The sequence below is a fragment of the Pleurodeles waltl genome, chromosome 8 (genome assembly GCF_031143425.1).
Source record: "Pleurodeles waltl isolate 20211129_DDA chromosome 8, aPleWal1.hap1.20221129, whole genome shotgun sequence".
Taxonomy (NCBI): Eukaryota; Metazoa; Chordata; class Amphibia; order Caudata; family Salamandridae; genus Pleurodeles; species Pleurodeles waltl.
The window spans coordinates 1,491,129,424-1,491,142,808 of NC_090447.1; the positions used below are offsets into that span (position 1 = coordinate 1,491,129,424).

Below are 13,385 nucleotides of genomic sequence, written 5' to 3' on the forward strand. Positions count from 1 at the left end.
CTCTCTACTCCCCGCAAGTCAGAGGCACCTTTAGGAAACCACAATTCAGAGGAGGTTTTCGACAGCAAACATCAGAGCCTTCCACCTCTCAACCCAGACCCACCTATCAGGTACAATATCAAAGGGGAGGGTTTCGTGGTTCCTATAGAGGACAATTCCCAAGAGGAAGGGGAAAGTTCCAGGCAACCAAACCAAGCCAGACCAAACAGTGACTTCATGTCACAAAACCCCAACACTTATCACCAGTGGGGGGAGGATAACCGCAGATTATCAAAACTGGACACATATTACCACAGATGCATGGGTCCTATCAATTATCCAACATGGTTATTGCATAGAATTCACAAATGTACCGCCAGATGTGCCACCCAGAACACACAATCTGTCCAACCAACACTTAGACCTATTACAAATAGAAGTCCAAGCACTATTACAAAAACAAGCAATAGAGCTAGTACCCAAGCAGCAGAAAGGAACATGCGTCTACTCACTATATTTCCTAATTCCAAAAAAGGACAAAACGTTAAGACCTATCTTAGATCTCAGAACACTGAATCTCTTCATCAAATCAGACCACTTCCACATGTAACACTTCAAGACGTGGTTCCCTTACTAAAAATGGAGGACTACATGTCAACATTAGATCTCAAGGATGCGTATTTTCACATACCCATCCATCCTTCTCACAGAAAATACTTAAGGTTTGTAATGCAAGGCGTACACTATCAATTCAAAGTGCTACCGTTCAGGATAACAATGGCCCCAAGAAAATTCACGAAATGCCTAGCAGAAGTAGCCGCTCACATAAGGAGACAGCACATGCACGTATTCCCATATTTGGACGACTGGCTAATAAAAACCAACACTCAACAACAGTGTCTTCTTCACACGCAATACGTCATAAAAACGTTACACAAACTAGGGTTCTATATAAATTACCAGAAATCAAATCTGCAACCACCCCAAATACAACAATACTTGGGAGCAACACTCAACACACAAAGAGCAATTGCCACACCAAGTCCACAAAGGTTCCAAGCGTTCCAAAATGTAACATCAAGCATACAGTCAAACCAACCCTACCCAGTAAGGTTTGTAATGAAACTTCTAGGCATGATGTCTTCATGCATAGCCATTGTCCCAAATGCAAGGTTACACAAGAGGCCCTTGCAACAGTGCCTAACAAAACAATGGACACAAGCACAGGGTCAACTTCAAGATCTAGTGTTGATAGACTGCCAAACACACTTCTCGCTTCAATGGTGGAACCCTATAAATTTAAACAAAAGGCGGACATTCCAAGACCCAGTGCTTCAAGCTGTTATCACAACAGATGCTTCCATGATAGGGTGGGAAGCACACCTCACCAAGCACAGCATACAGGGCCAATGGGACAATCAGCAAAAACAACTTCACGTAAATCATTTGGAACTGCTAGCGGTGTTTCTAGCATTAAAATAATTTCAACCACTGGTCGCCCACAAACACATCCTTGTCAGAACCGACAACATGACAACAATGTATTATCTCAACAAACAAGGGGGGACACACTTGTCACAACTGTGTCTCTTAGCACAAAGGATTTGGCATTGGGCAATTCCCAATCACATTCGCCTGGTAGCACAATACATACCAGGCATTCAGAATCAGTTAGCTGACAATCAGTCGAGACCACCAGAAAACTCACAAATGGGAAATTCATCCCCAGATCCTACAGGATCACTTCCACCGCTGGGGAACACCAAACAAAGACCTATTTGCAACAAAAGAAAAAGCAAAATGCCAAAACTTCGCATCCAGGTACCCACACCCTCAATCCAAGGACAATGCACTATGGATGAGTTGATCAGGGATATTTGCGTATGCTTTTCCCCCTCTCCCACTCATTCCTTATCTGGTCAACAAACTAAGTCTAAACAAACTCAGACTAATACTCATAGCACCAACCTGGGCTCGCCAACCGTGGTACACAACACTGTTGGACTTGTCGGTAGTACCCCACATCAAATTACCAAACATACCAGATCTGTTAACACAACACAAACAACAGATCAGGCACCCGACTCCAGCATCGCTCAATCTAGCTATCTGGCTCCTGAAGCCTTAGAATTCAGACATTTAAATCTTACACAAGAGTATGGAGGTCATTAAACAAGCAAGAAAACCAACAACAAGGCATTTTTATGCAAACAAATGGAAAAGATTTGTTTGCTACTGCCACACTAACCAGATCCAACCACTACATGCCTCCACAAAGGACATTGTAAGCTACTTATTACACTTACAAAAGTCTAATCTAGCATTCTCTTCCATTAAAATACATCTCACTGCAATATCTGCCGATTACACATACAACATCGCTTTTTAGAATCCCAGTCATTAAAGCATTTATGGAGGGACTAAAAAGAATCATACCCCCAAGGACACCACCAGTACCTTCGTGGAACCTTAATATTGTATTAACACGACTCATGGGCCCACCATTCGAACCCATGCATTCTTGTCAAATGCAATATCTGACTTGGAAAGTAGCCTTTCTAATAGCTATCACATCACTTAGAAGAGTGAGAGAGATACAAGCATTTACTATTCAAGAACCCTTTATACAGATACATAACCATAGAGTGGTTCTCCGTACAAATATAAAATTCTTACCAAAAGTCATATCACCATTCCACCTAAACCAAACTGTGGACTCCCAGTCTTCTTTCCGCAACCAGACTCAGTAGCCGAAAGAGCATTACGTACATTAGACACAAAAGAGCACTAATGTATTACATTGACAGAACAAAACAATTTCGTAAAACAAAGCAATTGTTTGTAGCCTTCCAAAAAACTCATGCAGGTAATCCTATATCCAAACAAGGCATTGCCAGATGGATAGTTAAATGTATTCAAACTTGCTATATTAAAGCAAAAAGAGAATTACCTATTACACCAAGAGCACATTCCACGAGGAAAAAAAGCGCCACAATGACTTTTCTTGGGAATATACCTATGACAGAAATTTGTAAGGCAGCCACCTGGTCTACGCCTCATACATTTACTAAGCATTACTGTGTAGCTGTGTTAGCAACGCAACAGGCCACAGTAGGACAAGCTGTATTAAGAACATTATTTCAGACAACTTCAACTCCTACAGGCTAAACCACTGCTTTTTGGGGAGATTACTGCTTGTTAGTGTATGCACAGCATGTGTATCTGCAGCTACACATGCCACCGAACGGAAAATGTCACTTACCCAGTGTACATCTGTTTGTGGCATGAGACGCTGCCGATTCACATGCGCCCTCCCACCTCCCCGGTAGCCTGTAGCCGTTCTTAGTTGAATGAAAATTGTAAATATATAAATAATTATTATTTTGATACACATTAAGTGAATACATAACTACTCCATTGCATGGGCACCTCTAGTATACTCACAACTCCTACCTCACCCTCTGCGGGGAAAACAATCTAAGATGGAGTCGACGCCCATGCGCAATGGAGCCGAAAGGGAGGAGTCACTCAGTCTCGTGACTCGAAAAGACTTCTTCGAAGAAAAACAACTTGTAACATTCCGAGCCCAACACTAGATGGCAGGATAATGCACAGCATGTGAATCTGCAGCATCTCATGCCACGAACAGATGTACACTCGGTAAGTGACATTTTCCAGATATATACACACACACACACACACACACCTACTTGTAGCTGAGTTGCCCATGTTTCTCTGCCAGAATCGAGGGGATCACAGCACTAGGGAATGAGAGCTTACAAACGGCTTGAGCGGAGTAGGGTGGGGGAGGATGGGGTGGGGGTGCTTGTTATTGATGGTGCCATTCCATGAGGAAGATGCTGCTTAGAAGAGAATGACCATGAGGACAAACTGAAGCTGCCTGACTCGAGGAAAAGAACAGGCCCTGTTTGCCCTAAAATTAAGCCCTGAGCTCCAAAGCCGAAGTGCCAGTGGCTAGGGGACACTCGGGGAAACCGAAAAACATAGTGCTAAGAAACCATGACTGCATTCAGCAGTCTCACTTGAAGAACTTAAGTGTCTGAGGAGGTTTGCATTAACCTACAATTCTTCCCCACCACACCGACCAGGGGACAGAGAAGGTTAGTGGGTCTTTGCTGTGATTGTGCAGTGAGTTTTTTTTTTTTATTATTATTTTTTTGTGCCTGTCGAACATACCCCTGTGAAGTGGGTGATATGACACAAGCGGTCTTCACTAGCGGTGCTGACAGTGCCCATGCTCATCCAACGCGGGCGTGCCCTTGCACAGCAGACGCATTCTATGGCTAGAGTGGCTGGGCTATGGCATTGTCAGCATGCTGCTGCGCGTGGCCATGTGTTTCCTCTAGAATTGTGTCCTCTGGTATTGTGCAGAGGAACAATCAAATTGGGACTGAGTTAACCTCAGCTCTGGAAACTGGTCAACGGGGCCCCGGAAGAGCAACCTACAAACACTGCCCACTAATTTCCACAGCAGAGCAAAAGTCTATTTTTGTGCAACCAGTTGCAGCCTAGACTGCATCCAAAGAACCGTAATTATTTTCTGGTAACTGTGTACCACTAAAGGTGCAGTCATAGATTATGTACTTCTTGGATGCTTGGAACGTGTCCTGTAAGGAAAGCTTGATGACCTCCTTTGTTGCTAAATGTTGCCCTAAAAGGCTTTCTCCTCATGGTTGGGTAGAATGATGTAATGTTGTGCGCATTCAACTTGACTGCCTTCCAACATATCTGGTAGCATTGGGGCACACCAGGAAACATTCCAGCACCAAGTCACCTCCACATTGCCATCTGGTGACATAGGTCTGAAAATGTGTCATCTTCCAAGGGCTCTTGCTTAACAGACACCCTGAGCAAACAACTTTATTGCCCTCATGATTCTGTCCAACCAAGCAGGTTAGATCTTCAAGACCCAAGATAACTGTTGGGTATATATTTTTGCAGCCCACCTCCATGTCAAGTGTTACCTCATAGATGCGTAGGGGTCCAAATTCACAAACTTTGTTGGGGGACATTGATTTTCTATTGTGTGAGATTTCTGTCTTCTCTCTATCTGTCCCCTTCCTCACTCCTTCATCCTTCAGTTTCTTTGAATATTCAGTCACTCCTCGGTCCCAGCCAGCATATGCCAGTTCTAGTTTTTGGCACAACGCATCTACATTACGGAGATGTTACTTGGATCTTCAGCCCTTCCCACAATTGCTCATCTTGTGGGCAAGGTAGCCAAGGAGCTGTCCTCTGTCACCTAGACATCTTCCTAGGCAATCTTGATGATGTTCTGGTTGTGAGAATGTTCACTGGAAGGACTCAAAGGCCAGTGGCTGAGTGTTGCCACTGGGCCTTGGAAAGAAGTACAAACTCCTTCATTTGTTCTGTGTTGACTACATATATTTTCTCAGCATTTATTTGAACCATGCAACCAAATATAAGACTTGTTTGGCAACAATTGTCTTTGTACGATTATCTTTAAACAAGGCCTACTTCATCACTTTCCTCTGCTAGACAGCAAAGAACCAGATAGGATCTATACTCAGTTCTATCCTGTCTAACACACCTTGAATAAAAGTGGACTTCTGTGAGCTGAGGTTACTTTTCTGAGCTTCAAACTTTTGTGCCTGAGAACAGTACATACTGTTTGTTTGGGATAAGGTCATCCTGACTTTGTCTAACAAGTAGTGAAAGAACTTGACATTTACGGGGATAACCGGCTTCTTTCTACCAGCTCCCTCATGCCTCTTTTTCTGAAGAATTGTTGTAAAACATCTGTCTGGTGTACCAGCTGCATTGGCTTAAAAGGTTATCGGTAACTTGTTGCCTGCTTGAAGTGAATAAATGGATGAATAACATCTTCTTGAAGTTTAACTTTGACAAGATACAGGAGGTGGTCGATGGCACCAAGGATCCCTGGGACACAGTAGTATGGCCAGAGGCTCTAGACCAGGCTTCTCCAACAAGCAGCTTATGAGATACTGGTAGCTCTCCGGCTACCTGTAAGTAGCTCTCCTGGGTACAGCCCAGCCTTCTAAATTAGAAGCTTTTGCTTTGTTTACTTAAGAGTTGTGTACCAAAATTAAAAGCGTGTAGTCTAGACGAAAATGTGTTTAACTCACAAGGTGATGTTTGGAGAAAAATGTTTGAATTTCCAAAATATATTGTAAGCTGATATTTGAGTGATACAAATCAAAAAGTGTTGGGGAAACCTATTCCTCATATCATTAGGAGCAGTTCAGCTATGGCTGTTATGTGTTATCCATGTAAAGGCATTCCACATTGACAAATCATTTTTACATTCCTGCTGGCAACCTGGCCTGCCGCACTGCAGTAATCACTGCTGGTAATCCTTTCCACATGGTGCCCACTGATGTAATCTTGTCTGATGTCGTTATTACTCCTCTAATCATAGTCATCCAGGAGGATTTTCGTTAAACATACGTAGCTCTTATTACAAAGAAGGTTGGAGACCTCAGCTCTAGATAGTCATGTTCCACCCTGATTTTACTAAGAGAATTACTTCTAGCCGGAGTTCCTATCATAATAAAAAGTTTGCAAACAGTCCAGATACAGCAATAAGATTGGTCTGAGTCAAGAAGATCTGGGTCTTAACCAAGCAAACACTTCATTAGGCTCCAGCGGATTTTGTTTTTAAAGCGCTTATGCATTCCTTACTGTGCAGACTGTGGCACTTCTCTTTCTGCAGGAAAATCTTAGACCACAGTGTCTGGATTCTCCTTTTGGCAAAGATCGTTTGGTGGTGGACCTACTAAAGAAACTGCTTTGGTGGTCGGGCCTTTTCAGTGTTGCCCCGCACTGTGGCACTCACTTCGGTGCTCTAGGTCACTCTTCAAGCATTTGACATTCACCATGCAGTTTAAAGACCTACGGCCATACAACCCGAGTACGCACATCCTTTCCATTATCCTCTGTTCCATGAAGCCCACAGTTCGACTCCACGGACCACCTTTTATCACCCAAGTGGTGTGGATGTACCCTATACAGGTTAGTTACAATTGCTAAAACACTTAGTCCTGCCGTTGGACTTTGTCTCATGCAAATCCGTGCTGTCCCACAAAGCCAGGGTAGACCCAGTCATTGCTTTTCCAGATGTAGCTCCATCCCTAGTTCTTGATAGTCATTGGCTTTTCAATGCTACTTTCTGGCTGATGAGATGGGAATAGGAAAGAGCCAGTACCTTGCAGTGGAAGTTAACTTCATGGTAGTGCCATTCCTTTTAGCGCAAGGTTCATTCCTACTGGAAACCCTCTCTATCTTCTCTGACACTGGCCAGAACATTACATTAGTAAGCCCCTTTGATGCCTCACATGAGTTCAATGTACAGCTTTTAGGAAGGTGTTTCTAGTCCTAGTTCCTAGTAGTGATCAATTCTCCAATAGAAGACATCCTCAGATATGCAGCAACAGTCTTTTTTCCTGTATCATGCACCAAATAGATTTTCCGTCTTGCTTCTTTCAACCAGTAAATTGTTCAGGGAAAGTAAACGCTGGAAGTTGTTCATCAAATCTTCTGGTTGAGATGTGCAAGCGAGCTGTGAGTCGTAATAATGTACTCATTTCAGCCCAGGCTAGAGTATGGCATGCTTGTGGCGTGCTTGGCCTGTGTTATGTTCTCAGCTTCTGATCATGGCTCCCATGCCTGCTCCTGGTAGCTGAGCATGAGATAGGTGGGTTAATGCAGTTCTGACAACTCTAGTGTGTTCTGACAGAGGTGAGTACAATCTTTGACTTTTGCTGGATGTTGCATCTTCTGCACTCGAGAGGCGTTAGTATTAAGAACAAAGAATGGCTCCTCCTACAAAGGAGCAACTTGTTCCCTTCGGAAGGTCTAATGAGAAGAAGGAGCCAGCCTCTGGCACTTTCTTCTTCAGAATAAGCTTCTTCTCTGGGCCGATTCATAGTGGTGAGAAAAATAAGATTTAATGTTCTGGCTTCTTTCCTCTGCATTATAGCGAATTCTGTCCCTGTCTTAAACAGAGATTAAGATTATTTGACAAAATAGAGCCCCTCTTTGGGTGTTTCTATGAGCTTATGGCTTCAAAAGCTGAATCTTTACTACAGGTATTTTAGAGTCCTTTCATTCACCTGGCCTGTTGCATGTTGTGAATACATTGCACGACTGGGTTTCAGTGGGGAAGAGGTTCAAAATTATGTTTACCTTCATGATTTCATGACAACTCTTTCAGGTGAGTTTAACTTTGTAAACTGTCAGATTTCATCATTGGCTACCTCAACTTTTATCTGTAAAGGAGACAGCTTAGCAAACCTAGCTGACCATTGTATTCTGAAAGAGGAGCAACCGAAAAGCTCAGTTTAATTTTTGAATGGAAGTGTCTTGGATTTTGAAAAAGAGTGACTCAGAGGACCCTCGTTCTTTGAAGGATAGAACCTTGGTAGTACCTTGATTTTTTTGAAGGATGGGGCTTTTCCCTTTTTTTTTTTTTTTTTTTTTTTTTTTTTGAAGGGCCATGCTTTTTTGAAGCGCATGGCCTGGCTCTTTGAAGCTCCTGACCTGGCTCTTTGAAGCTCCTGACCTGGCTCTTTGAAGCTCCTGACCTGGCTCTTTGAAGCTCCTGGCCTGGCACTTTGAAGCTCCTGGCCTGGCACTTTGAAGCTCCTGGCCTGGCACTTTGAAGCTCCTGGCCTGGCACTTTGAAGCTCCTGGCCTGGCACTTTGAAGCTCCTGGCCTGGCTCTGTGAAGGGCGCGAGGCCTGGCTCTGTGAAGGGCGCGAGGCCTGGCTCTTTGAAGGGCGCAAGGCCTGGCTCTTTGGAGCGCGTGGCCTTGGTTTTGGAAGTCACGTGCTTGGAAGAGGTTTGCTAATAATGGTGAAGGAATCCTTCTGGCTCAGTCACAAGAAATTGTAATAAAAAGAGACTAAAAACCAGGGGGCATTTAGCAAAGTAATGTCAATTAGGATTTTAATAGTTTGTTTAAACGTGTCGTTTAGCTGTGACGAATGATATATAACACAATCATATGTCTATATTGTGTAACATTTAAAGTAGGCGTTATAACTTAACATGCTTAATGTTTTTGTTGTGGAGGATGCATTAATGTTTTGGCTCAGGCTATATGTTCCCTTAAACTACTGTCCTGTAGAAGAAGGCTAGTTCTGAATATTCTGAGTGGAAAGGCGATTACCACGCCTAGAAGTGATTTTCCTTTCCTCCTACTGCCACCAACTCTGTTCTGGAGGGATACTATGAGTAGGAAAGTAAAATATACTGCAGTGTTTTAAGTGTGTTTATTTTTTATCTTTTGAAGATGGCGTGAACGTGTTCCAAGGGCGTGACGACGGCAAAGCGGTGGTGGACGACAACGAAGAGGTGATGCAGGCTCTCCTCATTCACGAGAAAAAGAGCACCACGTTGGCAGCAGCCGCCACTGGGGGTGGCGGGGCGACCACGCTCTCCGCCACAAACGCCAGCGACTCTGATAGCGAGACAAGCGAGTCAGACGAGGAAACACCGCCCCACCCATCAACCGCTTTGTCCGCTCTACATGGGTTGCGGGGCAAAGACGATGATGAAGACGACGATGAGGAGGAGTTTGAGGACGTGGCGACTGATCCCACTGTAATGGTAGGAGGGCGCCCCTACCTCTACAGTGTGGTGAGCCAGCGACCTGAGCTGGTTACGCAGATGACACCACGTGAAAAGGAGCTTTATATGGAAATGGGCCAGAGAATTTTTGAGGACATGTATGACTGAAGCGCCACAGATGTTGGTGACTTCATTCTTTCCATATGGAATGGGATTTGATTAATATGTAGCACATATTTTATCCACCTGCAAGGAGGGAGGTGCCTTTCTCTGTGGGGATTTTAAAACCCTGGAAAGCCTAATATTAAAAAGTAAGTGTGTCAAAAACGCGCAAAGAAAGCAGTTCAGTGTGTACATGTGGGGTTGTGTACACACGTGCAAATGCACACACAACAGTGAGTGGTGTGAAATTTTGTAAGCTGTGACCATACCCGAGCCATTCTTTTGCTTAAGTATGCCATTCCTCTTAACTTTGCTTCAAAAACAAAACTGGCTCTGAACTCATGTTAATCTAGGCAGGTCTTTTATGGTCACCAACCACTTTTTCCTCATTTTCTTGTGTTAACGATCTCTTAGAAAGCCCTCTCCTGGTAGGCACCCTTGATGCTTTTTGTGAGATATCTTGACAGGCTTTTGTTTAAAAGTTTTATGTGTATTTCCATTTTAACAATGGGTATTTTTAAGATCTTAGATATTCTGCCACCCCTTCCCCTCCAAATCCATTTTCTTTAGAGACAATTCTTTTCTTCATACATTTAAGATAAAACAAAGGTCTGCATCTGGAAATGCAAAGAACCCTGAATAAAGAAGTAAAGTAACTTTGGCAAGGGTGAACTGTTGTAGGAATATGGCCACTGAACAATAGGAGGATGTATTGGGTCAAACTTGTGTGGTTAGTGAAGAAAACTTCCCACTGCCAGACAACATTCCATATCCTACTCCTTGGACTGTGGTTGTCTGATCCTTGGACCTACACTCCTGTGGCTCCTTCTTCCCCCTGGCCGCAAGGTCCTCGATTTGCTCTTGCTCAGCAATTAAGGTGATATTGAGCAGATTTCCATGCAGTACAATGATTCAAATATGCACCAGTAGTATCCACTGCCTGAGAATATCAGGTTCATGGTACTTGGATTATATGACATGATCCCTAAGGTGTACCCGTGCCCCTATAGGTAGCAATAGGGTCTACGTTATATGTAATTGATGTAAGAAGCGTCCATACATTGCGTTCTCAGTACCGAACAATATGGTGCTTTGGGTATTCACTTCTCAGTACACGGCAGTAAGATCCGTGTAGTATTATGCTCTCCATTGGCAGTTTAGTGTTTATGTGGTGTTATATTGTCCATATCTCTGAACAGGATCAACGTGGGACCTTTTTTTCCTATATTCAGTGTTAGTATTTCTGTGATACCGAATGTCCTTATACTTGAAGATGAGATCAGTGTGGTAGCATCTTTTCATTATGTGGCAATTGCATCACATATCACATTCCCAGTACAATGGGTGTGGACCACGGTGTCCCTATGCAGCAACGGGATCATTGTGCTATCACATTGACAATATACAGTGTTGGCATCCATGTGATATCACCTTACCAATGAGCGGCAACAGAGTGAGTGTGAATTCACAGCGGGTAAACCTCAGTAGGATCATTCTGGTGTTGCTTTCTAGCTCCCTGTGAACTTGTATGACCAAGGAGTGTCAATGATCCTGAAATCAGATGCTTAATGTGCAGTATTAGTATCCTTGTGGAAGTGTGTTCCTTTTGCATCTTGAGAGGATCACTTACATGGTATCGCCATCCCAAAACATCTTAATGTGATGAAAGTGGGATTGCTTTCTCAATACACCTTCCTTGGGCCCATACCGCATCACTTTCCCTATATACCTTCTGTCACTTTACCACACACTCCAAGGGGATCAGTCGGGTATCTTTCGCACCCCACTCTGGAAACACAGTACTTGGGGCCACCGGGTGTGCTTTTCACTGTAAGTGGCTGGAGGCTCCTTTTCAAGTGTCTGTGTGCAGGAGCTCAGTGGACTCTATTTAAAATAGCTTTATAAATCTTGGTGTTCATTGCCTGTTGAGGATTAAGCTGAAAAAAAGACATTTAATTGTTAATATTAATGGCAGCTCTAGCTTGTCTCAAATGCTTCTTAGTGAATTTATTAAATCCTACCCTGATGATCTGCAGGGAGGACAAGACTGAAGCAATTCTATTTTCCTCTGAGCCCTTGAACCATATGTGTGTGTTGTTTTTTTTTCTTTTTTTGTTTCACTTGCAAGAAGTTTACTGTTGGTTGATCACCCTATGATCCGACCATCCGCGAGATTCATAAAACCAAACTACATCACTGCTGCCCTAGAAAAGAGAGTGCTTGGTATATTTTAAAGTGTTCCAGGATCAGACTTCACACTGATTCATTGCAGCTTTATTTACACTGCTCGTTTTTGCTTTTACACCTGAAGCTTTAAGCCCTTTTTTCACTGTTCTTAGATACATTTTAAAGGGATTGACTCCTTAGTGAGAAACCTACTTAGAAGGGAAGAACCGATGATTCGACCACAAAGGTTGCTTCAACCACATCATATCCCTTCATCTTTTTCTTCCAAGCACAATTATAATATTGCTATGAGCAAGCCTCTGAGCATCAGTTTTACAGAATGTTCTTCCTGGGCAAAATGTGAGAAAGGGATTTTTTTTAGTAGGTAGGAGCGGACCAATTCCCATATTCCTTTGTTCACACGTAAAAAGACCAGTGCAGCCTTCTTCTCCAATCCCTGTCCAGCTTTCCGACTTGACCCCTCCCACTCAGCCACCCAACCATCTTGAGGTTTGCTTCGGCCCAAAGATTTTTATGACGGCAAGGTCCTCTGCAATAACGCATGAGGATGTACATTGGTGGAGATTTGCAAGTCTCTTCTCAGGGCCACTCCACACCCCTGCTCGTTAGCCTCCAGACGGCAGTCTCTGGTGGTCCAATGTGAGTTCTGAGTTTGTCGCCTGAATTTTTATGTTGTGTTTGGGTTTTGACTTTTTATTCGTCTACAGAGGGACTTCCTGGGGGAACGTTTCACTGTTTTATGTCTTTAATGTTGTTTTTTTAAATCCTAGTTAATGGATAGATTATTTAATTCTGTTTGATCACTGCCTGTACTCTTCAGATCTGGAGAGAACAACCCCCCTTAACTTGGAAGAAAGGGGGCCACGCGAGGGTTCTTCCTTTGTACTAGTAACATTTGCTGGTTTGCTGTATTGCAGTTGAAGAACCTCTTTCAAAAGAGTTTACTGACTGCAACTTTCCAACCTTTCACACTAAGCTTTTACACGAAGGGATTAGACTCCTGCTACGTCAGAGTTTAAACCTGTGTTTTTCCTTGTGTGTTGTTACGAAGCTTCCCTTGTCGGTTGAGGTGGGCTGCTAGAAATTTTTAACGGAAAGGGACTTTCTGCATCAAGTAGTGCATTTTACATTTTTCTAATGGTTTTATTGCTGTATTTTGCTATGTTTTGAATATTGTGATTCTTTATACAATAAACAATATTGCTTTTACTATGGTTTTTGAGTTTTCTTTTTAGAGGGTAGAGAAGGGGAAGAGATAAAACAAAAGTAGTAAAACATAATAGAAATAATAAAAATAAAGACCAAATCCAAAAAAAATTAGAGTTTAGTAAAGCCATGTGATGAAGATGAGAAAATTTACTGGAGTGAATTGATAAAACGGGGAGCAGCAACAGTGCGGACAGAACACTTCTGAAAAAGACAACACAAATGAATATAACAGAGAAAAAACATCATGTTCAAGACTAATAGTAATAAAAAATGTT

General features: G+C 43.0%; 1 protein-coding gene across 1 annotated transcript in view; it reads left to right on the forward strand.

Moving 5' to 3' along the window:
• The window catches only part of GTF2E1 (general transcription factor IIE subunit 1), a 212,033-nt gene extending 198,923 nt beyond the window's left edge, over positions 1-13,110 (forward strand). Inside the window, exon 5 of the mRNA XM_069202702.1 lies at positions 9,275-13,110. Coding sequence (XP_069058803.1) covers positions 9,275-9,720 — 446 coding nt within the window. The 3' untranslated portion in view covers positions 9,721-13,110. The remainder of the gene's footprint in view (positions 1-9,274) is intronic.
• The last annotated feature ends 275 nt before the right edge of the window (positions 13,111-13,385 follow it).